Genomic DNA, 26,932 nt, shown 5'->3' on the forward strand with positions numbered 1-26,932 from the left:
GAGGGAGTCACAAAGTATGCAAGGATGGTGTGTGGAACAAGAAGGACAGGAGGAAATAGAAGGAAGGGTAGTGAATGGTGGGATGAGGAAACAAAGAAGGTTGTAGAAGAGAAGAAGCGAGCTTTCACAGATTGGTTACAAAATAGGACGAGGGAGTCATATGAGATGTACAAAGAAAAGAAAAGAGAAGTAAAGCAAAAGGTAAAGGAGGCAAAGAGGAGAGCAGATGTGAAGTGGGGTAAGAGTATGACAGAAATTTTTGAAAGTAATAAAAAGATGTTTTGGAAAGAAATTAAGAGAAGAAGAGGAGGCGAATCAAGTAGAGAAGAAAAGGTAAAAGGTGCAGATGGAGAGATGATAATGGAAGAGAAGGTAGTAAGGGGAAGATGGGCAGAATATTTTAGGGAGTTGCTAAATGTGAAGAAGGATAGGGAGGGAAAGATAGTTGCAGTGAGAAATGCTAAGAAAATGAGAGTGACGAGTGAGGAAAATGGAGGAGAAATAAGGAAGGATGAAGTGAAGGCAGTTGTTAAGATGATGAAAGCAGGTAAGGCACCTGGTCTGGATGGATGCCATGCAGAATGTCTAAAAAAAGGAGGTGCAGTGATGGTGGACCGGCTGGTGAGGTTATTTAATGTTTGCTGGAGAGAGGGTAGAGTGCCAGAGGACTGGAGGAGTGCCTGTATAGTTCCACTTTACAAGGGAAAAGGGGACAAGTGTGAATGTAGTAGTTTCAGAGGGATTAGCCTGTTAAGTGTAGTTGGGAAGGCTTATGGGAGGATCTTGATTGAGAGGATTAGGAGAGGAATAAAGGGAGTAATTGGTGAGGAATAGTGTGGATTTAGGATGGGTAGAGGTTGTGTAGATCAGATCTTTGTGGTAAGACAAATATGTGAGAATGCTATAGGAAAGGGGAAGGATGTTTTTTGGCTTTTATGGATCTGGAAAAGGCTTATTATAGGGTAGACAGAAAGGCACTGTGGGAGGTTATGCAGATATATGGGATAGGAGGAAAGCTTCTAGGAGCTGTCAAGAGTTTTTATGAGAGTAGTAGAGCTTGTGTCAGGATTGGAAATGGAGAGAGTGAGTGATTCGAGGTAAAGGTGGGACTTCGTCAAGGATGCGTTATGTCGCCGTGGCTGTTCAACTTATACATGAATGGGGTAGTGCGAGAGGTAAATGCAAGGGTAGTGGGTCAGGGATTGGAGATGGTTCAAGAAAATGGAGAGAAGTGGGAGGTGAGCCAGCTGTTGTTTGCTGACGACACTGTGCTTGTGGCAGGATTGGAGGAGGGACTGAGGAAGTTGGTGACAGAGTTTGGGAGAGTATGTGATAGAAGAAAGCTAAAGATAAATGAGGGTAAAAGTAAGGTGATGAGATGTACAAGGGGTGAAAGTGGCAGTAGACTGGAAGTAAGCATTAAGGGAGAGCGACTGGAGGAAGTGGATAGTTTTAGATACTTGGGTGCAAATGTGGCAGGAAAAGGTGGAGTAAAGGTGGAGGTAGAATGTAGATTGAGAGAAGTGAGTAAATGCCTTGGTGGATTAAAGAGTGTAATGAGGAATAGACATTTGGGAATGGATGCTAAGAGGAGACTGTATGAAGGAGTGATTGTGCCAACAACACTGTATATGGCAGAAACATGGAACATAAGAGAGGAAGAGAGAAGGAGTTTGAATGTGTTTGAGATGAGGTGTCTGAGAAGTATGGTGGGGGTTACTAGGCTAGATAGAGTGAGAAATGAGGAGGTGAGGAGAAGAACGGGGGTGGAAAGGGAGTTGGGAGATAGGGTTGATGAAAAAGTATTAGGATGGTTTGGACACATGGAAAGAATGAGTGAAGAAAGACTAGTAAAAGAGGTATGGAAGGCAGATGTGGAGGGAGTGAACATGAGGGGACGTCCTAGGATGAGGTGGATGGATGGGGTGAAGGGGGCTTTGGGGAAGAGGGGAATGTCTGTTGAGGAAGGACAGGAGAGGACAGAAGACAGAGGTGAATGGAGAATGGTTGTATATGGATGATGTTGTGATGCATGAGGTGGAATGGACGGAGGGATGGGGGGTGAGGTAGTATGTGTGAGCAAAATTTGACGCAGCCCGAGGGGATTTCTCCTTGTCTTCTTCTTTTATGCATGGGGGGAAGGAGAGGGGGGTAGCCGATTTAATGAAGCGGCCTTGCTGTGGATGTGCTGTGTCTGGCGACACTGCTTCTGAGCCAGGGCAGTGGACAAGGTGCAGGGATGACCCGTCATCCAGGAGGTGCTAAGAGAAGAGGGAGGGTGGAGGGGTGTGGAGTGTATTCAGGGATGGAATGGGTGGGAATGATTTATGCCTTTTCCTTTTTGGCTACCTCCCTTGTAAGGGGAAAAAAGCCTTGGTATATGTATGTATATGTAGTTTCCAAAACTCTATTAACATACTTTGCTCTAAATGCATTTATGGTATTTATTTGCACTATGTTGTCCTTAAGGTTATTCCATTGGTCTATACATCTATACATAAAACTATATTTCTTGATTTCTATTAGACATATAGTAATTTTTTTAGTTTGTGATCATGCTCTGTAGGACTTCCCTAACTCTTAGAGTTCTAAAAACCAAAATGATATCACTCATCTTTCTTCAATGTTCCAATAATGGAAGGCCATTTTCTCAAGTCATTCATTGTATGCTTGTCTGCTAGGCTAGGAACCAATTTGGTTGTTCCTCTTTTATTTCTATTTTCCAGTATTTACCTAGTATTATATGGGAAGGGGAGCTATACTTGTGGTGACCGGTCTTTGTATCTCGCAACATGTAGTTTGATCTTAAATTCATGTATGTTGTTTGCACACACAATTGTTTTGTCCAATTTGTTCCAGACATCTACCATTCTGTGTGGAAAGCTGTTTTTTCAGATCTCTTCTAATAACTATCCTTTTTGAGTTTCTTTTCAAGTCCCCATGTTTTCTTCTATCCCAATTTAATAAGTCTTCTCTGTCAAGGACTTCCATACCTTTCATGATTCTGTAAATGGCCAACAGATTGCCTCTTTCTTTTCTTTGTTCCAGGGTTGGTAGTTCCAGTTTAGACAATCTTTGCTCGTATGTCAGTTTTGAAAGTGTCGGGGCCATCTTTGTTGTTCCTCTTTGGATTCTTTTTAATTTCTTTATATTCTTTTTTGTACTGGGTGTCTATAGTGTCACAGCAAACATGTTTGCAGATGATGCAAAAATCATGAGGAGAGTGAAAAATGAGGAAGACTGTAGACTATTGCAAAAAGATCTAGACACTATTTTTGCGTCACCTGACAGACATATCAGCAGGATTTTGGGAGAGGTATAGACTGCTGCAGAAGATTAAAGTTACTTTTCACTATATAGATGAAGAGATGATGAAAAAACTCATCAAAAGCATTATCTATCCAAGACTGGAATATGCATCAGTAATATGGTCCCCACACAGACCAAAGAGAAAGAGGTGATGTAATTACAGTATTCAGGTCCCTTGATTAAGGATGATGGTCATGGAAAGAAATTAAGATAGACCACATGTCTAAAGGATGTGAAGAAGTACAATTTTCCATATATATACATACATCATACATACATATACCAAAGGCTTTTTTCCCCTTACATGGGGGGTAGCCAAAAAGAAAAAGGCATAGAAACCACTCCCACCCACTTCATTTCCCATATATTCCACTCACTCCCCTCCTCCCTCCTATCTTGGCACCTCCTGGATGACGGGTCATCCCTGCATCCTGTCCACTGCCCTGGGTCAGAAACAGTGTCGCAAGACACAGCACATCCACAACAAGGCTGCTTCATAAATTCGGCGACTCCCCCCTCTCCGTCCCCTCATGTAGGAAAGGAGAAGACAGGGAGAAATCCCTTTGGGCTGCATCAAATTTTTTCTCATACATACTTCCTCACCCCCCATCCCCCACCCACTCCCCCTCATGCATCACAGCCTCATCTATACACAACCCTTCTCCATTCACCCCTAACATCTGTCCTCTCCCGTCCTTCCTCTACAAACATTCCTCTCTTTTGTTAAGCCCCTTTCATCCCATCCATCCAAACCATCCTAATAATCTTTGATCAACCCTATCTCCCAGCTCCCTTTCCACCCCTGTTCTCCTCACCTCCTCATTTCTCACTCTATCTAGCCTAGCAACCCCTATCATACTTCTCAGGGATATCATCTCAAAGACATTCAAACTCCTTCTCTCTTCCTCTCTCATGTTCCATGTTTCTGCCCCTTACATTGCTGTTAGCATAATCACTCCTTCATATAACCTCCTCTTAGCATCCATTCCCAGATGTCTATTTCTCATTACACTTTTTAATCCACCAAGGCATTTACTCATTTCTCTCAATCTACATTCTACCTCCACCCCCACTCCTCCCTTTCCTGTCACATTCGCACCCAAGTATCTGAAACAAGCCACTTCCTCCAGTTTCTCACCCTTAATGCTCACTTCCAGTCTGCTGTCACTCTCTCCCCTTGTAAATCTCATCACCTTTTGCCCACATTTATCTTCAGCTTCCTTCTTTCACATACCTTCTCAAACTCTGTCACTAACTTCCTCAATCCCTCCTCTGATCCTGCTACAAGCGCAGTGTCATCACCAAACAACAGCTGGCTCACCTCCCACTTTTCTCCATTTTCTTTAATCATCTCCAACCCCCTGACCCACTACCCTTGCATTCACCTCTTGCTCCACCCCATCCATGTAAAGATTGAACAGCACAAATACTTGGAATAGCATAGGTGATATATCCCAAGCTGGGAAATCTAAGATATAGATTAAGTTGGAACTGTACATGAATATAAGGCTAGGTCTGAAAAACTTGGTGAGTAGGAGATGGGACCCAAGGAACATTGCTTCTTTCTTGTATACTACAATTCGGTAAATACATCCACATTCAGGTTACTAAACAAGCCCTTCAAAATAGACCACTAAACTCATTACTCCACCAACACCCTTCAGACACAAATCCCACAGAAAAAAAATATCCCCTCATATCTAGTAAGAACCTCACTGGCATACTTATATTCAGGAGACCATCCAGCATTAAAACAGGACTAACATGGAATAAGCATGACCCCATTTTCTAATTGCCTAAGATGCAATCACCACAGGATATAGAACAGAACATTTCATACTACAATGCCCCACATTGACAATCTATAGACAACAACACCTTGTATCTTCCCTGAGTGATTTTTTGGACCCGCCCAAAAGCCATTGCTAGTTACCTAAAGGGTGCAGGTCTTCTGTAAAAGAGATTATGGTAATAGATAGATTGGTTGATTGTTTAATAGTATCAATTTAACTTATGAGTTCCTGTTTTACCCTTATCAAATGAGGTATGATCCTCTTTCCATTTTGCAACAAATATTCTCTTTCCTTCATCCATTATGTTTTTCACCAGTGCTGCTGTATTTTTTTTTTCATGCTCAGTATATTTTTTCCACATTATCTTGTTTTTCCTTTCTATGATATTCAATTATGTCTCTAAAACTTGGTTATTTTTTGTTGGACTTTTTCCAACTTCTGTGCTTTTCAGAAACATTTTATGTCCTTTTCAATTGACGTTATTGCATTATCATTCTTTCTTTAAGTTTATATATGAATATTTCTTTGCCTGTTTTTGTGTCAACAAGTGTGGTTCTTAAGAAATGTTTGCATACTGTGATTACAATGTTTTCTTCAGCTGTATTCTCTCTTTATGATATACTGCACTGTACTTTTTATGTGTCAGCACATTTCATCCTCATATGAATTTTAAGTATTTTGATAATTTGGCCTTCTCTTCCTCACAGAAAGATGCGAGAGGTTAAACAGGACAACATCTGTGACTTCATTGGTGCATGTGTGGAACCAAAAACAGTGACTCTTGTGACAGAGTATTGTATGCGTGGTTCCCTTATGGATGTTCTTGAACTTGAAGATATCAAGCTTGACAAACTATTCATTTCATCCCTTGTACATGGACTCCTCAGGGTATGTCTGTTTCATTAGTTATTTTTGTTAGATTTTGTATGATATTGAGAAGCTTTCAAATTCAAGAACTGACACTGTGACATTGGTATTTTAATGAGTACAAGAGTTGTATTGAAGAAAAGATGGAAATCTCTTTAGGGTCAGTTCTATCCAACAGGTAAGACACAGATCAACTTGCATACAATCATAGCCTAAGTTGGAACTATACATAAATTTGAAGCTAGGTATGATATATGGAGAATAAGAAATAGGACCCCACAAGCATTGCTCCTTTCCTGTGTACTACAGTTAGGTAAATACAATTAGGGAAGTACACCCACTGTTTGCTGGTGTATCCAAAGTGGCAAATAGGGAAATCTTCACAGATCTATTTGTTCCACCATTATGATAGCATGGACCATTAGCCAAAATGGATACACAAGGCTGCAGTAAATATAATGAATAAGGTGGCACTAAAGATAGATCTGTGGAGACAGTACCCCATCCAATGGTCACAAGTGATTACCTGGGAACTGTGGGTTTCCTGCAAGAGAGACCTGAGGCCAAGGGATGACTGACAGTACACCTAATATTATCACAGGCATTCCTTTTGGATCATCATCACCTTAGGGTCCAATCACATTGGTTTGTGTACTTATAGGAAGTGTACCATCAAATGTAAGCACTGTTCAAATAGATTCAAGTCGTGGATACAACCAGAAGAAGATCTACACATACAACATGAGCACCTTGTCAGATAATTACAAACTGCAGGGGATGGTGAAAGAATTGGAGAACATGATTTGAAAAATCATGGGACTGTGTGAGGTCCAAAGGGAGGAAGAAAAACTTGTGTATCATGAAGACAATCACCATTTGTTATACATTTTATTTAAAGACAAAGAAAGATCTTGTGAAGTAGGATTCATGATTGAGAGTTTACTGGAGACAGGGAAATCCTGCAGTATATTGGGCAAGGTAGTTTGGATTATCGTTAGGCTATGAAAAGATCCATTCCCAAATGTCTATTCCTCATTACACTCTTTAATCCACCAAGGCATTTACTCGCTTCTCTCAATCTACATTCTACCTCCACCTTCACTCCACCTTTTCCTGCTACACTTGCACCCAAGTATCTAAAACTATCCACTTCCTCCAGTCGCTCTCCCTTAATGTTCACTTCCAGTCTACTGCCACTTTCACCCCTTGTACATCTCATCACCTTACTTTTACCCACATTTATCTTTAGCTTTCTTCTATCACATACTCTCCCAAACTCTGCCACCAGCTTCCTCAATCCCTCCTCTGACCCTGCGAAGAGGAGACTGTATGAAGGAGTGATTGTGCCAACAGCACTGTATGGGGCAGAAACGTGGAACATAAGAGAAGAAGAGAGAAGGAGTTTGAATGTGTTTGAGATGAGGTGTCTGAGAAGTATGGTGGGGGTTACTAGGCTGGATAGAGTGAGAAATGAGGAGGTGAGGAGGAGATCAGGGGTGAAAAAGGATTTGGGAGATAGGGTTGATGAAAGAATATTAGGATGGTTTGGACACATGGAAAGAATGAGTGAAGAAAGACTAGTAAAAGAGGTATGGAAGGCAGATGTGGAGGGAGTGAACATGAGGGGACATCCTAGGATGAGGTGGATGGATGGGGTGAAGGGGGCTTTGGGGAAGAGGGGAATGTCTGTTGAGGAAGGAAGGGAGAGGACGGAAGACAGAGGTGAGTGGAGAATGGTTATATATGGATGATGTTGTGATTGCATGAGGAGGAATGGGTGGGGGGGTGGGCGGTGGGGTAGTATGCGTGAGTAAATTTTGACGCAGCCCGAAGGGATTTCTCCCCGTCCTCTCCTTATATGCAAGGGGGGACGGAGAGGGGGGGTCGCCGATTAAATGAAGCGGCCTAGCTGTGGATGTGCTGTGTCTTGCGACACTGCTTCTGACCCAGGGCGGTGGGCAGGGTGCAGGGATGACCCGTCATCCAGGAGGTGCTCAGATGAGAGGGAGGGTGGGAGGGGTGTGGAGTGTATTTAGGGATGAAATGGGTGGGAGTGTTTTTATGCCTTTCCCTTTTTGGCTACCTGCCTTGTAAGGGGGAAAAAGCCTTGGTATATGTATGTATGTATGTATGTATGAAAAGATACATTTGTTGAATACATACATACATATACCAAAGGCTTTTTCCCCCTTATAAGTGAGGTAGCCAAAAAACAAAGGCATAAAAACCACTCCCACCCATTTCATCCCTAACATACTCCACTCTCCTCCACCCTCTTCCCTCCCTCTTATCTTGGCACCTTCTGGATGATGGGTCAACCCTGTATCTTGCCCACTGTCCTGGGTCAGAAGCAGTGTCACAAGACACAGCACATCCACAGCAAGGCCACTTCATTAAATTGGCAACCCCCCCTCTCCATCCCCTCATACAGAAAAGGAGAAGACATGGAGAAATCTCTTTGGGCTGTGTCAATTTATTTCTCACACATACTCCCTTATCCCCACCCCCCACCCACTCCCTCTCATGTATCACAGCATCATCCATACACAACCATTCTCCATTCAGCCCTATCTTCTGCCCTCTCCCATCCTTCCTCAACAGACATTCTCCTCTTTCCCAATGCCCCTTTTACCCCATCCATCCATCTCATCCTAGGTCGACCCCTCATGTTCACTCCTTCCACCTCTGCCTTCCACACGTCTTTTACTAGTCTTTCTTCACTCATTCTTTCCATGTGTCCAAACCATCCCAATATTTCATCATCCCTATCTCCCAACTCCCTTTCCACCCCTATTCTCCTCCTCACTGCCTCATTTCTCACTCTAGCCTAGTAACCCCTATCAAACTTCTCAGACACCTCATCTCAAACACATTCAAACTTCTTCTGTCTTCCTCTCTTCTGTTCCATGTTACTGCTCTGTACGGTACTGTCAGTACAATCACTTGGAGGAAGACTGCAATTCATTGCAACAAGATCTGGAATTGGACCCAAAAGTGGGATGTAGAATTCAATATAAAGAAATGTAGTATAATGGAGTTTGGAAAGAGTAAAAACAGAATATCAAAAGATTACAAAATTGGTGAAGAAAAGGTGAAAAAAGTAAACTCAGAAAAAGATCTTGGAGTGATGATTGGCAAGGACATGACACCAGATAAGCATATTAACAAAATATTCGGAGAAACCTACAATTTATTGAGATCAATCAAAGTGGCATTTGCCTATTTGGATGAAGAAATGATAAACAAAATCCTAACTACAGGTACTCCTTGTTTAACGACCTACTCGGTTAACGACAACTTGGAGTAACGACGGGCTTTATGATATTCGTTTAATGTAAATCTCCCGAAGTTACGACGTCGTGTACGATAATTAAGTTGGCTGAGGCAAATTTGTATGATGTTATAAATGAACTTGTATGGTGGATATTACCTGTGAGGTAAAGTGTTCTGAAGCTTAGGTCTACATTACCATCCTGCAAGCTGCAAAAACTACCTGGGGTACAGTATATACTGGTAGTGGTAAATTTTTAGTTTCGACCAAGGGCGCAATATAGCAATAGAAAATTAATTATTAATTTTGTAAATTATAATGTATCAACATAATATGCAATTTTGTGAGCGGAAAAAAAAGGTGCTAAAACAAATTTCGTAAGTAACGAAGTCATGTCGGATGAATGGTACACCATGTTTGTTATGATAGATGCCGATGTCGAAGAAATGAAGGGATGATAAATCTGTCTAACCTAAACTAAACTAACCTAACCTGTGTTTGATAAATCATTACCTGCAAATTAAATGTCATCCGGCTCGTCCTCGTGAGAGACGTTGGCAGATGACAAGATGGCGTCCCGATCCTATGCTACCGACTTCGTTCATTAGCATATTTTCTTGTAGCATGGTATTTTTTACTTTCATTTCCGCCCACAAAATTGCATATTACGTTGATACATTTTAATTTACAAAATTAATCATTAAATTTCTATTGCTATATTGCGCCCATGGTCGAAACTAAAAAAATACCCCGGTATTCAATATGGAATGTCAGCATACGCGGATTTGGTCATATACGGTAATTTCAGGAACCTGACCACCGTAAATAAACAGTAAATAAAGCTTTAATGTACTGTATAAAAGAGGGAAAATACACGAAAATAAAGATACATGTATTGCTGGACATTGTACATACAGTACATGTACGTATATGTATACACTTTCGCTTAACGACCAATTTGGTTAACAACGGCACACTGGTCCCAATTGTCGTCGTTAAACGAGGAGTACCTGTACACTAATAAGACCAAAACTTGAGTATGCAGCAGCACTCCAGACACCCAGTACCAAAAAGAACATTAAAAAACTAGAAAGGTTACAAAGAGCAACAACCAAACTAGCACCAACTCTTTCCAAACTAACATATGAGCCAAGACTGTCCAAATTAGAACTACCAACTTTGGAACAGAGAAGAGAAAGAGGTGACATGCTGACTATCTACAGAATAATGAAAGGAATGGAAGTTTTAGATAGGGATGACTTGTTAATATGGGACACCGGTAAAACGAGAGGACACGAAAAGAAACTAAACTAAAAAAAAGATAGTTATAGAAGAAATTTGAAAAGGAACAGCTTCCTACACAGAGTGATAGATACATGGAATAAATTAGACAATGAAACAGTGTGTGCAAACTCTTGATGCTGAGAGATACAAAGACGGGTCACCACGAGCATAGCTCCCTTCCCATATAATACAATTAGGTAAATACACTCTCCTCTTAGCATCCATTCCTAAATGTCTATTTCTCATTACACTTTTAATCCCCCAAGGCATTTACTTACTTATCTCAATCTCCATTCTGCCTCCACCTCCACTCCTCCCTTTCCCGCAACATTTGCACTCAAGTATTTAAAAATATCCACTTCCTCCATTCTCTCTCCCTTAATACTCATTTCCAGTATGCTGCCACTTTCTTCCCTGGTACATCTCATCACCTTACTTTTACCCACATTTATCTTTAACTTCCTTCTTTTGCACACCTTCCCAACCTCTGTCACTAACTTCCTCAATCCCTCTTCTGATCCTGCTACAGGTGCAGTGTCGTCGGCAAACAACAACTACCTTATCTCCCACTTTTCTCCATTTTTTACATACATATACATACATATACCAAGGCTTTTTCCCCCTTACAAGGGAGGTAGCCAAAAAGGAAAAGGCATGAAATCATTCCCACCCATTCCATCCCTGAATACACTCCACACCCCTCCACCCTCCCTCTTATCTTAGCACCTCCTGGATGACGGGTCATCTCTCCACCTTGTCCACTGCCCTGGGTCAGAAGCAGTGTCGCAAGACACAGCACATCCACAGCAAGGCCGCTTGCTCCATTTTTTGCTCCAAGGCCGCTTGCTCCATTTTTTGCTCCAAGGCCGCTTGCTCCATTTTTTAAATTTGTTAGATGAAACAGGTTTATGCCCCAACTTCACAGAGTTCAGATGACAAAACTGAATGCTTATGTGATGATGCAAAGGTAAGATAACAGTTGATTTTGCAGAGAACTACAATATGAGAGTAATTAATAGTTTCTTCCAGAAGCATGTATTTCATAAGTTGACTAGAAGTCCAAAGAGTGAAATAGACTTCATATTAGGAGGGTAGAACAACATTAGCAATATAACTGATATAGATAAAATAAACAGGTGTTGACCATAGAATGGTAGGCTACACAATAAAATTCAGTTTCAGAGTGGCAGGGGAATAAGTCAAGAGAAAAAAAATGCAAAAGTAATGAATAGCAAGAGGGAATTTTAAACGGAAATTAAAAACAGTTGAACCCTTCTTGATTTCATTGCATTTTCTCTTGATAGACAGTATTAGCACTGTTTCAGATCATTTAGGGCAACCACAAGTGCTCCCTCTCCTACTCAATACAGCCCTGGCCTCCTACTTTCCTTACTCTATTGAGAATTTTCATCTTATTCGGTAGTCTACATAGCTCTAGTTGATGCTGTTAACTGCTTAGTGGTTTGCTTGTGATTTACCATGGTCTTAGATCATGTGATCGACAGCTAATACCCTCCCAGAAGAGAGTTCTGAGCTCAAATATATGACTGATCTATGGGTAATGCTGTGACCTCACATGCACACACCCCAACTCCCCACCCACAAGAGTTGGAATAATGATTCACAGTGCAGCAATACTGAAATTGTGTGTATTCACCTAGTTGTATTTTACGGGAAGGGGAGCTATGCTCGTGGGGTCCCGTCTTCATATCTCATTTTATCTTAACTATTTTTAAATTCATGTATTGTTTTTGCACACACCACTTTCTCATCTAACTTGTTCCAACTGTCTATTACTCTGTGAGGAAAGCTGTTCTTTTTCAAATCTCTTCTATAGCTGTCTTTTTTTTATTTTCTTTCCATGTCCTCTTGTATTTCTGTCATCCCATTTTATCAGATTCTCTCTATCAGTAATTTCTATGCCTTTCATGATTCTGTAAATAGCTATCAAATCTCCTCTCTCTCTTCTTTGCTCTAGTGTCTGTAGTTCAAGTTTTTGTAGTCTCTCTTCATATGATAGTTTTGAGAGTGTTGGTGCCAATTTTGTAATTGCTCTTTGTATTCTTTCAAGTTTTTTTATGCATTTTTTTGTACTTGGTGACCATATCGTTGCTGCATATTCCAATCTTGGTCTTGTGTGTGTGTGTATTTACCTAGTTGTATATTACGGGAAAGGGGAGCTATGCTCGTAGGGTTCCGTCTTCATTTCTCATTTTATCTAAACAATTTTTAAATTCATGTATTGTTTTTGCACACACCACTTTCTCATCTAACTTGTTCCAACTGTCTATTACTCTGTGTGGAAAGCTGTTCTTTTTCAAATCTCTTCTATAGCTGTCTTTTTTTATTTTCTTTCCGTGTCCTCTTGTATTTCTGTCATCCCATTTTATCAGATTCTCTCTATCAGTAATTTCTATGCCTTTCATGATTCTGTAAATAGCTATCAAATCTCCTCTCTCTCTTCTTTGCTCTAGTGTCTGTAGTTCAAGTGTGTGTGTGTGTGTGTGTGTACTTACCTAGTTGTATTATAAGGGAAGGGAGCTATGCTTGTGGTGACCTGTCTTCGTATCTTTCAGCATCAATTTTTTTTTTTTTTTTTTTTTTTTTTTTATCGTGAATAGAGTTTACACACACTGTTTCCTTATCTAATTTATTCCAGGTATACGGCACTCTATGTGGGAGGCTATTTTTTTTTTTTTTTTCAGATTTCTTCTACAGTTATCCTTTTTGAGTTTTTTTTTCATGTCCTCTTGTTATTCCATTGTCCCATTCTAATAAATCATCCCTATCTAGGATTTCCATTCCTTTCATAATTCTATAAATAGTTAGCACATCTCTTTCTCCTCTTTGTTCCAGAGTTGGTAATTCCAATTTGGATAATCTTTGTTCGTATATTGATTTGGAGAGAGTGGTGCCAAATTTGTCATTGCCCTTTGTATTCTTTCTAATTTCTTTATATTCTTTTTGGTACTGGGTGTCCATAGTGTTGCTGCATACTCCAGTTTTGGTCTTATTAGTGTAACTAATATTTTTTTAATCATTCCCTCATCCAAGTAGTCAAATGCCACTTTCATCGACCTTAATAGGTTGAAGGTTTCTCTGACTATTTTATTGATATGTTTGTCCGGTGTCATGTCTTTGCTGATTATAACTCCAAGGTCTCTTTCTGAGTTCACTTTTTTGACTTCTTCACCAATTTTATAATTTTTTTATATTCAATTTTTATTTTTTCCAAACTCCATTATACAACACTTCTTGATATTGAAGTTCACCTCTCACTGTTGAGATTATTTCCAGATTTTGTCTAGGTATAACTGTAATGATTCACAATCCTCCTCTGTTCTTACTTTCTTTAGTATTTTTGTGTCATCTGTGAAGATGACACAGAAAGAAATAAGGGACCAAATAAAGAAACTTTATGTCAGAGAGTCTTATGGGCCAGATGGAATAGCGAACTGGATATTTAAAGAATGTATAGATGAACTCACAGATATAATACACAAGATAATTGACTTCTCATTCAAAGAAGAAAAAGTACCACAAGATTGGAAAAATGCAAGTATTGTACCAATATACTAGTGAGGAGATAACAAAAATCCAACAAATTATAGACCGGTATCCCTTACAAGCACAATTGCAAAAATATGCAAAAGAGTTATCAAAAATAAATGGACTAAACACATGGAAGAGAACAACATACTAAACCCCAAACAATTTGGATTTACAAGTGGAAGATCATGTACTACAAACTTAATATGCCTTTACTCAAGATTAATGGAAATAATACAAGAGATGGTTGGACAGACTGTGCCCTCTTGGACTTACAAAAGGTTTTTGACAAAGTTCCACACAAAAAGCTACTAAGAAAAATTGAAACAATAGGTAGAATACAAGGAAAATTATTGGAATGGATGAAAGACTTCTTGAACGGAAGAAAAATGAGAGTGGTACTTAGAGAAAAGAACTCAAATTGGATAAATATGATAAGTGAAGTCCCCCAAGGCTCCGTATTGGCTATGATAATGTTTGCCGTTTATATATACGACATGGATGAAGGCATCGAATGTTATATAAACTTCTTTGTAGATGATGCGAAACTATTGAAGAGAGTAAATACAGAAGAAGTGTTATGAGACTGAAACACTTGGTAGCAAACTCCAAGCTTTATTCAACAAAATAACGGCTCTCAGATCTATAACATAAACAGACAAAATATCTAGCGTTAGCCATACAACACATTAACACAACATAAACAATTTATGACAAACATGCAACACAGCATGAACACAGTACATAACAGGACAAAATAAACACACAAACTTACACATCAACAGAGGAACTGCAAGAGGGGAACTACACTCGCCTGTGGTGCGACTGTAACTAACAGTACACAGTGATACCAAACATGAAAACAGTTACGCCAGTGTTGCCAGTGTACAATAATTACTGCCATTGTACAATAATTACCACATTCTCCCCTCCTAGAAAAATTCAGCATTAACAAAATGGATACCATGTCAGAAATATCAGATTAGTCCCATCCGTAACGATCAGGGGGCTTTAACACGCGAGTCGACCTCCTTAACTCAGTGGGCTCAGTGAATGAATGAGAGTCATGATTAGTATGAGGCTGTACATCTTGTGTTGTGTGTGAACCCAGAGTCTCTATATTTCCTGGTGCCTCATCCGGGTAAGTAAGAGTCGTCGGACTCTCAGGACTTGGAGCTAAGTCACGGATAGACACAGTTGACTCACGCCCGTCTGGATATTTGACACTTGCGTACATTGGGTTCACATCAACAAGTTCTACCTGATCAGTTAATGGTTCGTGTTTGCTAGACCTAACATGCCGCCGCAATAACACTTGCCCAGGGGTCAAAAGCCATGTTGGTAATCCATTTCCGAAACTAGAACGTCGTTGGAACCTGAAGAAACGCTCATGTGGAGTCTCATTGGTTGCAGTGCATAAGAGTGATCTTATTGAATGCAAAACCTCGGGAAGCACCATCTCCCAGTGTTGGTTCTTCAAACCATGAGATTCAAGTGTTAAACAAACAGCCTTCCAAATAATCCCGTTGTACCTCTCAACCTGACCATTACCTATTGGGTGATAAGGTGTTGTTTTACTTGTTGCAACTCCCTTCTGAGAAAGGTACATCTTCAGTTCTTGAGAAATGAAAGAAGGACCTTGATCTGAATGAATGAAACTCGGCATTCCACAAAGACTGAAGATAGACTCAAGACATTTGATTACTGTTTTTGAATTCATATTTGAACAAGGAAATGCAAAAGGAAAACGCGAGTATTCATCAACAACTGTAAGTATGTACTTATTGTTTGTGGTGGAAGGTAAAGGTCCTTTGAAATCAATACTGAGGCGTTCCATCGGCTGTGTGGCTTTAATGAGGACCCCTTGTGCTGAACGATGGAATTGTGGTTTTTGCTGTGCACAGACTTTACAAGAAGCACACACCTTTTTCACATCATCTGTTGAGAAGGGGAGGTTTTTAGATCGCACAAAATGCAAAAGCCGAGTTACCCCAGGGTGGCAAAGATTCTCATGAATGCCTGTAAGATTCGACATTGGGAAAACAGAACAGCAGTATGCACGAGACAAGGTATCTGGCGCAACATTCTGTTTTCCGGGACGATATTGTATCGTATAACTGAATGATGCCAGCTCAAGCCTCCACTCTTGTATCTTGTTATTCTTTATCTTGGTTCTTTTTCTGTTATCCAACATGAACATTACAGAGCGCTGATCAGTAATCAGAGTAAAATGTCTTCTGGCTAAGAAATGACTCCACTTGCGAACCGCTTCAATAATAGCTGTAGCCTCCTTTTCTACAGCAGGATAATGCAACTCACTTCCCTGAAGCGTTCTTGACATGAAAGCTACTGGCCTGCCACCCTGGTTCAATACTGCTGAGATAGCGACCTCTGAAGCATCACACTCCACAACAAAAGGAAGGCTCTCATCCACAGACCTTAGAGAAGCATCCGTAAGCTGCCTTTTCAAGGTGTTAAAGGCAGCTAGTGCTGATTCACTCAATGGAAAAGTTTTTGTGTTTATCAAGGGTTGGATTTTATCGGAGAAGCCAGGAATCCATTTAGCATAATATGCAAACAACCCTTGAACTCTTCGCAAAGACCCTATATTTGTGGGAGGTGGTAATTCCTGGAGAGGACGTAATCTGTCAGGGTCAGGCCTTATGACATTATTACCAACACAATGCCCAAGAACATTGATTGTAGGCACCGACTTAACTGATTTAGATTCATTGAGGGTAAGCTTCCGTTTCTGAATAACCTCCAAAAATTTCTTAACATTGCTATCATGTTCATCCTGAGTTGATCCAGCTACAGTAATATTATCTAGATATGGGAAAGTATCTTTAAGACCCTCATCTCCAACTAACTTATCCATAGCTCTCTGAAATACTGCTACTCCATTAGTGACACCAAATGGGACTCTGCAAAACTGATATAATTTCCCTGCACCCTCAAAAGCAGTGTACTTCCTCTCACTCTCTTTAATGCTAATTTGGTGGTATGCGCTCTTCAAGTCAAATGTGGAAAACACCTTGTACTTTGCAAGACTGTGCACCATGTCCTCTATCCTTGGAAGGGGATATGCATCTAGTTCTGTGTACTGGTTGATGGTTTGAGAATAATCAATACAAAGTCTCTTTTTGTGCCTGTCAAGTGGATCTTTTACAACTACGACCTGTGCTCTCCATGGGGATATGCTTGGCTCAATGATACTTTCAGATAGCAAGCGTGATAACTGGTCACTTATAAACAACTGATCATCTTCACTATAGCGTCTGGATTTAACTGCAATTGGTTTACACTGTTGGGGTAAGTTCGGAAACAGTGAAGGCTCCTCAATATCAGCTGTTGCCAAGGCACAGTTACTAGTTACCCTTAAACTTGGTTTATTTCCCCCATACTGAAAAGTTACACTCTCGTGCTGCTTTTGAAAATCATGACCCAAGATCACATCACAACATAAATCCTTTAAAACCCCTAGCTGAACACATGGATAATTCTGATTGACATGACCCAAGTCTACCATAACATACCCAGGGGAGCTAGTATTCAAAGATGCTGATGCCATTGAAATCTCCTTGCTTGCAAGAACTACTGTCAGCTTTAGTTTCTGTGCCACTTTCTCACTTATGAAACTGTCCGAACTGCATGAGTCAATTAATGCTTTCAGTGAATGACCATTGACAGTGATGTCTGTAGCTGCATGTGAAAGGTTCTTTGGAAAAGTGGCAGCAAGTGTGAGCAGAGTGGGGTTATACAGTGTAGCAGTAGTGCTGTCAGAAGTCTTACCCTTGGATCTACAGACTTTGGCAAAATGACCTGTCTTACCACAGTTGTTGCATGTAACAGCACGGGCAGGACAACTACTCCTACCTGTAATATGTAATGCATTACCACAAAAATAGCATTTCTTCTTTGACGAATGTGTAGCAGCGACAGTCGAGTCCACAGGTGATCTTCTTTCCGCCTCTTCTTTCGTTGACTGCGGTTGTTGGCCATCACAAGGCTGTCCTTGCCGTCCTGGAACTAAAGCAGCTGCATGAGGAACAGGCAAGGAAGACGTGTAGGAATCAGCATTACGCTGGGCAAGATCCAATGTACGGGCCTGACTGTACCCCGCCTCCAGATCCAAGGACTTGTTTTCTAGCAGGCGCTGACGAATAAATGCTGAGGCAATACCGTTAATAAACGCATCACGTACCATCTCCTCCCGGTATTGTTCAGCTGTGACTGCCTTAAAGTTACAACCCTTGCTTAGTTTATGTAACTCTCTCAGAAATTCATCAAGGGATTCACCTGACTGCTGTCGTCGGGTTGCCAAAACATGCCTTGCAAAAATCTCATTCGGTAACTTGACGTAAACACTCTCTAGTTTTGCAACGGCACCTTCATACGTAGCACAGTCTTCGATGAGTTCGTACACACTCGGGGATACACAGTTCACTAGAGCCTTCAGCTTGTTGGGTGCGGTCTCTCCACTCTCCTCCATGAAGTTTTGAAAGGTTCGGTGCCAGTGTTTCCACTCCTTGGCCGCCGTAGGAGAGCTGGGATCCGTGTCCAGTCGACATGGCTTAAGCAGCTTAGCCATGACGAGTATTTTGTTGAATAAATTGTTATGAGACTGAAACACTTGGTAGCAAACTCCAAGCTTTATTCAACAAAATAACGGCTCTCAGATCTATAACATAAACAGACAAAATATCTAGCGTTAGCCATACAACACATTAACACAACATAAACAATTTATGACAAACATGCAACACAGCATGAACACAGTACATAACAGGACAAAATAAACACACAAACTTACACATCAACAGAGGAACTGCAAGAGGGGAACTACACTCGCCTGTGGTGCGACTGTAACTAACAGTACACAGTGATACTAAACATGAAAACAGTTACGCCAGTGTTGCCAGTGTACAATAATTACCACAAGAAGATTGCAAATTTTTTCAAGAAGACCTGGACAAAGTATGGAAATGGAGTATAAAGAAGAAAGTGAACTTCATACATACATGCATATACCAAAGGCTTTTCTCCCCCCTATAAAGGAGGTAGCCAAAAAACTAAGGCATAAAAACCATGCCCACCAGTTTCATCCCCGATACACTCCACTCTCTTCCACCCTCCTCACTCCCTCTCATCTTGGCACCTCCTGGATGTCGGGTGATCCCTGTATCTTGTCCACTGCCCTGGGTCAGAAGTAGTGTCGCAAGACAGCACATCCACAGCAAGGCTGCTTCATTAAATCAGCGACCCCTCCTTTCCATCCCCTCATGCAGAAAATGAGAAGAGAGGGAGAAACCTTTCAGGTTGCGTCAAATTTTTCTCACACTACCTCACCTCCCATTCCCACACCCATTCCACCTCATGCATCACAACATCATCCATATACAACCATTCTCCATTCACCCCTGTCTTCTATCCTCTCCCATCCTTCCTCAATGGACATTCCCCTCTTCCCCAAAGCCCCTTTCACCCCATCCATCCATCTCATCCTAGGTTGGCCCCTCATGTTCACTCCTTCCACATCTGCCTTCCATACCTCTTTTACTAGTCTTTTTTCACTCATTCTTTCCATGTGTCCAAACCATCCCAATACTCTTTCATCCACCCTATCTCCCAACTCCCTTTCCACCCCTGTTCTCCTCCTCACTTCCTCATTTCTCACTCTATCCAGCCTAGTAACCCCCATCATACTTCTCAGACACCTCATCTCGAACACAAACTCCTTTTCTCTTCCTCTCTTATGTTTCACGTTTCTGCCCCATACAGTGCTGTCGGCACAATCACTCCTTCATACAATCTCCTCTTAGCATCCATTCCCAAATGTCTATTTCTCATTACACTTTTTAATCCATCAAGGTATTTACTCCCTTCTCTCAATCTTACCTCCACCTCTGCTCCTCCCTTTCCTGCCACATTCGCACCCAAGTATCTAAAACAATCCACTTCCTCCATTCTCTCTCCCTTAATACTTCCAGTCTGCTGCCACCTTCACCCCTTGTACATCTCATCACCTTACTTTTACCCACATTTATCTTTAACTTCCTTTTTTTCACACACTCTCCCAAACTGTCACTAACTTCCTCAATCCCTCTTCTGATCCTGCTATGAGTGCAGTGTCATCTGCAAACAACAGCTGGCTCATGTCCCAGTTTTCTCCATTTTCTTTAAGGGGAGGCTCTACAGTGAAGTAAACATATAAAAAAAAGTTCTCAATATTTTTTGTTCAAACTTTCAGGTTTTGTTTAAAATCTAGATGCTGATGTTTTGCCAAAATAAGAACTTGTTGTGTTATGACGTCATAATGTTATGACGTCATACCGATGTTAAGACTTCATAAGTAAATGAAAATCGTAATATTTGTCCCAGAGATCCCAGCTTTTGCATGGTAATACTTAAATAATATATAAACACCCTGTAATTTTAGTTTTGTTAAAATTGTCCATACATTGCAAGAAATTACTGTTACAATTATGTGTATATATTTTTTTTTATGACGTCCGTATTTTTTGTCAATTAAGCGCTCCTGAGGCTTAACTTTGCACTTTATAAAAAAAAGCAAAACTACACGATGTACACACACCCAAATTGTATAACTATGAGAATTTTCAAGAAGCTTTAAATGTTTCTCTTTTTTTGGTGAATTTTTAAAAGCGTAATTTTCTCATTTTGAGAAAAAGGGATTTAAAAGTTTCAATGTCATGTATCTTGGGTAATTATCATACAATTTGTGTTATTTTCACACACATGATTGTATAACACATAGTGAATAGAATGAACAAAAATCAATATTTAAAACATTAATAATTACTTACCAAACAGGTGCCTTGTGCACATACACCTGGTTACACAGGTGCTATTCCTGCGCCATATGTTTCACCTTCAGCTTCTTTCTTTTCTTCTTCCTCTTGTATTTTTCTAATTTTCCTCTCCTTTTCCTCTTCCTTCTTCTCTGATGATCTTATTGAACTTCTTAGTCTCTTCCTGTCTATCTGTTGACGAGCTTTCAAGGAAGAGTCTTCCATTGCAGTCGCAAGTGCAGTGGCCCCATGGTTTAAATTTGATGATACTCCTGTAGACACCATACATCATTCTTTGTTTAGGAGAAGAATTTAGTTTTTGGAAGTTCGTTCCATATAACACTGTGGAGAGATTCATTTGAGTTTTGAGTGTCCCCCTTGCACTTCTCTAATAGTTCTAATGTTGCAATTCTCTGGTAAATGGGTAGAATCTTCGCAACTACATCCTCTCTCAGCTAAGTTTTCATATTCTTTTTGTGAGGTGGGATTTTCTGGTTCCTTGCGACGGCTCTCTTAAAAAACACCAGGAATCGCTTCCATCTGGGCACGTATTGTGTTGCGGCCTCTTATCAGTGCTCTGACAGTGTCTGAGTGTTGCATAAATACTTCTTTTCATGCCCTCCACTGTTGTTCCTTCCTTTATGCTTTTACCAAAATAGTGTGCAAGCCTTATAACTTTGTCTTTTGTTAGGGAGCCCTCCTTCTTACCCCCTAGTTTACCAACATTCTTTGCATCTAGGAGAGCCTTTCCAATACGTTTAGAAACGTGGTTTTCGCACTCAATCTTTTTCACATCATACTTCCCTAATTTTTGCACGGCACTTATTCCTTTCGAGTCACCATCTGACACTACTTCTTCATATCTGAACTTGCACTTTTCCTCAGAACGATTCCACAACCTCCACCCCTCCATTTCCATAGCAGGAGAAGTACCATCAAAGTTTTTTGAGCACTCATGATGAAGGGCCTCCTTCTCACCATGCATTTCACAAGTTTTGCACCACTTACACAAAACTTCAAAATCCACAACCCAGCCAGTCTTCATCTCAATAACTGATACAAATCCATAAAGTGAAGTAAATCCTCTCTTCGACCAGCTCCCATCACAAGACACACGAATACTTTTCACTTCATTTTTATCTCCCTCCCCTTCTAGTCTTGCATGCAGTGCTTCACGTGTTTTTTCCATTACCCTTTCCAGTTGAATAACGGTATGCTCTTCGATTTCCTTTGCAATCAAATAATAAGACGCACTGGATAAGACCGACATATTTAAAGACGTACCTAATTCAAGTATCCCAGCGTATCCACATGATGCCTGCAAACTTGATTGCACTAGTTTTACGTGCACATCATAGCGGCTTCGCTTGGTTTTACCTAGAGAAACTTTTGGCCCAACGTTCTCTGAGGTACACATTTTGAATGTTTTTACACAATCATTACACTTAGCCTCAAAATAGCTTGTCATCCCTATCTGGTTATCTTCTTCACAAGCATCTCCCTCCCACACTTACACCGAGCAATTTCTTGAACCCACTGCATTAGGTTGTCTTTGTCAATGATGACATAATTTCTGTCATTCCCCTGTTGCACATCAGCAACAGGAATGTTTTCAAGTTTAAATTTACTACGAGAAAGTGTCGAAAAATTAGAATCACGATTTATCAATTCACCAGATGTTGACGGCAGTGAGGTCTCCTCCAGTTCGTGTTGCCTCCCAATGTCCATTATTTCTAATTTCTTTTTTCTACGTACCTCAATCATTTTCTTTATCTTTTGCTTTGCAGTAAGCTTTTTGTTTTTTAATCTATCCATTTTGATATAATTTCTTCGTAAAAACTTTGCACGAGAGAATATGAACGAATATGTTGGGAGAGAAAAAGTAAAGCACTTCACTCGTTCACACAATTAGGGTAACTGATGTATGCTTCATAAATAAGCCAATAAGCAACTCATCATACAATCGTACGTCTAGCAGCCTTGTAGACCAGTAAACGGCACTCGACTTGAAGGAATGCACATCAAAAGCAAGAAAAAATGAAACGTTGACTACTACTGCGCAAGAGTTAAATCCCCGTGCGCCATCTTTAAATGGATACGCCTTTATACCCTTTAAACCATTGTACATGTCTGCTTTGGTAAAAAATTTCTACTGCAATAGTTTCATATTACTTTAAGGTGCATAAATCATGTTAAAAAAATACATTTTTTGAAAATATTTTGCCTATTTCACTGTTGAGTACCCCCTCATCTGCAATCCCTGACCCACCACCCTTGCATTTACCTCTCGCACCATCCCATCCATGTATAAATTGAACAGCCAGGGTGACATAACACATCCCTGACGAAGTCCCACCTTTACCTCGAACCACACATTCTCTCCATTTCTTATCCTGACACACACTGCTACTCTTGTAAAAACTCTTGACAGCTCCTAAAAGCTTTCCACCTCTCCTGTATATCTGCAGTACCTCTCACAGTGCCTTTCTGTCTACCTTGTCATAAGCCTTTTCCAGATCCATAAAAGCCCAAAAAAACATCCTTATCTTTTCCTATAGCTTTCTCACATATCTGTCTTACCACAAAAATCTGATCTATGCAATCTCTACCTGTCTTAAACCCACACTGTTCCTCAATAATTACTCCCTCTGTTCCTCTCCTAATCCTCTCAATCAAGATGCTCCCATAAGCCTTCCCAACTACACTCAACAAGCTAATCCCTCTGAAACTACTACACTCACACTTGTCCCCTTTTCCTTTGTAGAGTGGAACTATACAGGCACTCCTTCAGTCCTCCAGCATTCTACCCTCTCTTAAACAAACATTAAATAACCTCACAAACCAGTCCACCATCACTGTACCTCCTTTTTTCAGACATTCTGCTTGGCATCCATCCAGACCAGGTGCCTTACCTGCTTTCATCATCTTAACAACTGGCTTCACTTCATCCTTCCTTATTTCTCCTCCATTTTCCTCACTCATCACTATCATTTTCTTAGCACTTCACATTGCAACTACCTTTCCCTCCTGATCCTCCTTCACATTTAGCAACTCCCAAAAATACTTTACCATTTTCCTCTTACTGATGCCTCTTACATTATTATTTCTCCATCTGCACCTTTTATCTTTTCTTCTCTACTTGGTTTACCTCCTCTCCCTCTCCTAATTTCTCTCCAAAACATCTTATTACTTTCAAGATTTTCTGTCATACTCTTACCTCATTTCACATCAGCTCTTCTCTTTGTCTCCTGTATCTTATGCTTTACTTCTTTTTTCTTTGTATCAACACTTTATATACACCATTTTCTGTTTCTGCTTTGGTACATGTTTAACTGTTCCCTCCTTATATATTTCTTTAAAAATGTTCCATATCTCTTCTATCTTTGTTTCATCATTTGCAAATTTTTCCAAAGTAGCATTTTGATTTTTTTTTTTTTCTAAGTTTATCAAAGTCACTTTCTTAAGCTCAAACTCTTCCCAGTTGGTGTCTTATAATTGACTTCTACAATTTCAGGCTCAGAAGTGAATATCAAGTCTAGTCTCAATGGTTCTTCATTGTGTCTATAGTGTTTTCTTTGACACATTGAGTCAATGTATAATCAATGGTCAGATCCAGTAGGACGTTGCCCCAGAGTTCCTCTCCACCTTTTATTGTCAATTCTTTCCAGTTTATTTCCTTTGCATTAAAGTCACTCATAATTACTATGTTTTGCCATCGGTTAATTCATTCTTTGTGTTTTCCAATAATTTTGAGTGTTTGCTGTCAGTCCAAATCTTAGTTTTTTGGGGCCACATTACAAGTATAAACTTTCTGCTTTTTCATACTGCTATTTTCGAATTTGATTGTGATCAATTCCACATTTTCCTTACCTTCTGCTGCCTTTATTATATTTAGGCCCTTTCTAGTCAATAACATGACTCCACCCCCGTTTGTCCATTCTGTTTTTCGACCAAAGGTAACCTTGTCCCACCATACTTGATTGTATAGGACCTTTTGGTTTTGTCTCCACAATGCCCATTATGTCTAGTTTCTCTATTGATAAATAGTCATTTAATTAATTTATTCCAGAAATCATACCATCCATAGTTTGTATATGCCACTTTATTATGTTTCCATTCTTTTGATGTACCATTTTCTCAGTCTTAGGTCCAGTACACTCTCTCTCTCTCAAAAAAAAAAAAAAAAAAAAAAAAAAAAAAAAAAAAAAAATCGGGTCTTCATTCTTTTCTCGTTTTTTCCTTAGCTTCAGTTCTGAGTGCCCTATCTTTTCCTATTTCCTCTTTGTTCATTTCCTTTTTTATCCACACATTTTTGTATTTTTCACTGTTTGCTAGTTTCGCCACTTTTGATAGTATTTCTTCTGCTATCGTTTGAGTTCTTATTTTCATTTTCATTGGTCTGTAGTTTTTTTCTTTTGAGTATGTACATCCTATGCACATCATCAATTTCCTTTTCCAAATTGTTTTGCTTGTCCTGAACCGCTTTCAGTATCTTCTTTGCAGTTTCTTTCTCTTCTTTTTCTCTTTGGTATTTGTGAACATTGTGTTTTTCACTGATACCGTAAACCACAATGCATTTCTTATTATCCACTGTGTCTCTCACCCAATTTTCCTTTTCTTTGATCACCTTGATCACTGTTTCCTTTGCATTTTCTTCTACCTGCTGCTATACTATTTCTTTGAATGAGTTTTTGATTTTCACATTCCCGTTTCCACTGATTTTCTATTTCATTCAGATTGGTCTCTTTGATTGATTCTTCCATCTTTTCCATTACTGCTTGTAATTTTTCTTTAACCTCTTTCTTCAGTTCTGTTTTTATTTCTAACTTCATTTTCCTTGCTTTCATTTTCTCTTTTAATCGCACTCAGTTCACTTTTTAATCGTTTAATTGTCTTAGTATCACGTCATTAGTTGTGCATAAGTTTGATACCTCTAATTGTAAAGCTTTATGGTCTAATTTTAAATCAATCAATTCTTCTGCTAAGTTGTTAATGTCTTGATTCCTTATTGCTCTGCTAATCCTAATATCTCTATCCGTGTCTGTAGTTGTCCCCCTTCCCTCCTAAATCCCGAAAATAAATCCGTGTCACACCTGTAAGTTGTCCTAGGGAGTAACGTTTAAACATGATCTCTTAGGATTACTCCCAATAGTGACTCAACTCTGGATATATCCAATCCCCTCTTGGTTGGTGCGTTGATCCTTATTTCATCATTGATACTCTCCATTCCATGCCAAAACTATGATTTCCAAGAACTGGTCACATGAAAACATATTGTTACCCCCGAAAATGACAACAAGGCATTTTTCCTGAATCAGCGACAATTCATATGTGTGTGTGTGTTTATATATATATATATATATATATATGTACATTTACACCATATTTGCTGGCATAAAAAATGTTGTTTGTTTCATTAAATAACCAAGAGTATATTGTACTTACATAATTGTTTTTATCTAATTCTACTATACAGTAAAGGAGCAACATTTGTTGAGTGCCATATCCTACTCACCAATTTATCATACCCAGCCTCAAATTCATGTACATTTTCAACTTAATCTGTAGCCTTGATTTCTAATCATATTTAGATTTAAATTCATGTATTGTTCCAGATTGGGCTATATAGCTTTCTGTTCTAAGTATTATGCATCTTTATGGAAAACTGTATATCTTCTTATATTTTAGACACGTAGTTTTTTTTTTCTCATGACCTCTTAAACCCCTCCTATCCTTAATCCTTGAGGATGAATGTTAGGTTTTTCGGATACCTATGCTAACCCCAGAGGAAGGGTATCTATCCCAGATGGCAAACTGAATTCCATATGTAATCTCTTGATTAAGTTTACAAATTACCAGTATACACCATTCAGAGTAGTAAATAAACGAAATATAACAAAAAACAAGAAATATGTATACGTACAGAATGTTCCCATGGCAGACTAGGGTAGGAGAGCCAACAGACTAGTATTATGGTTATTTACATGTTCTTTATCAACACTACCAGTATTTTCACTCTTCTCAAATGACCCTGACTCTAAGAAGGC

The 26,932-nt window shown here is 39.8% G+C and overlaps 1 protein-coding gene across 6 annotated transcripts in view; it reads left to right on the plus strand.

Annotated features, from left to right (window-relative positions):
- LOC143030942 (receptor-type guanylate cyclase Gyc76C-like) overlaps nucleotides 1-26,932 on the plus strand; it is a 236,981-nt gene that overhangs the window by 104,255 nt on the left and 105,794 nt on the right. For all 6 annotated transcript variants that reach the window (XM_076194229.1, XM_076194230.1, XM_076194228.1 and 3 more), the window contains one exon: nucleotides 5,810-5,990. In XM_076194229.1, the coding sequence (XP_076050344.1) occupies nucleotides 5,810-5,990 (181 nt within the window). The remainder of the gene's footprint in view (nucleotides 1-5,809; nucleotides 5,991-26,932) is intronic.

Source organism: Oratosquilla oratoria, chromosome 12, assembly GCF_046742065.1.
Source record: "Oratosquilla oratoria isolate Oo_2021 chromosome 12, ASM4674206v1, whole genome shotgun sequence".
NCBI lineage: Eukaryota > Metazoa > Arthropoda > Malacostraca > Stomatopoda > Squillidae > Oratosquilla > Oratosquilla oratoria.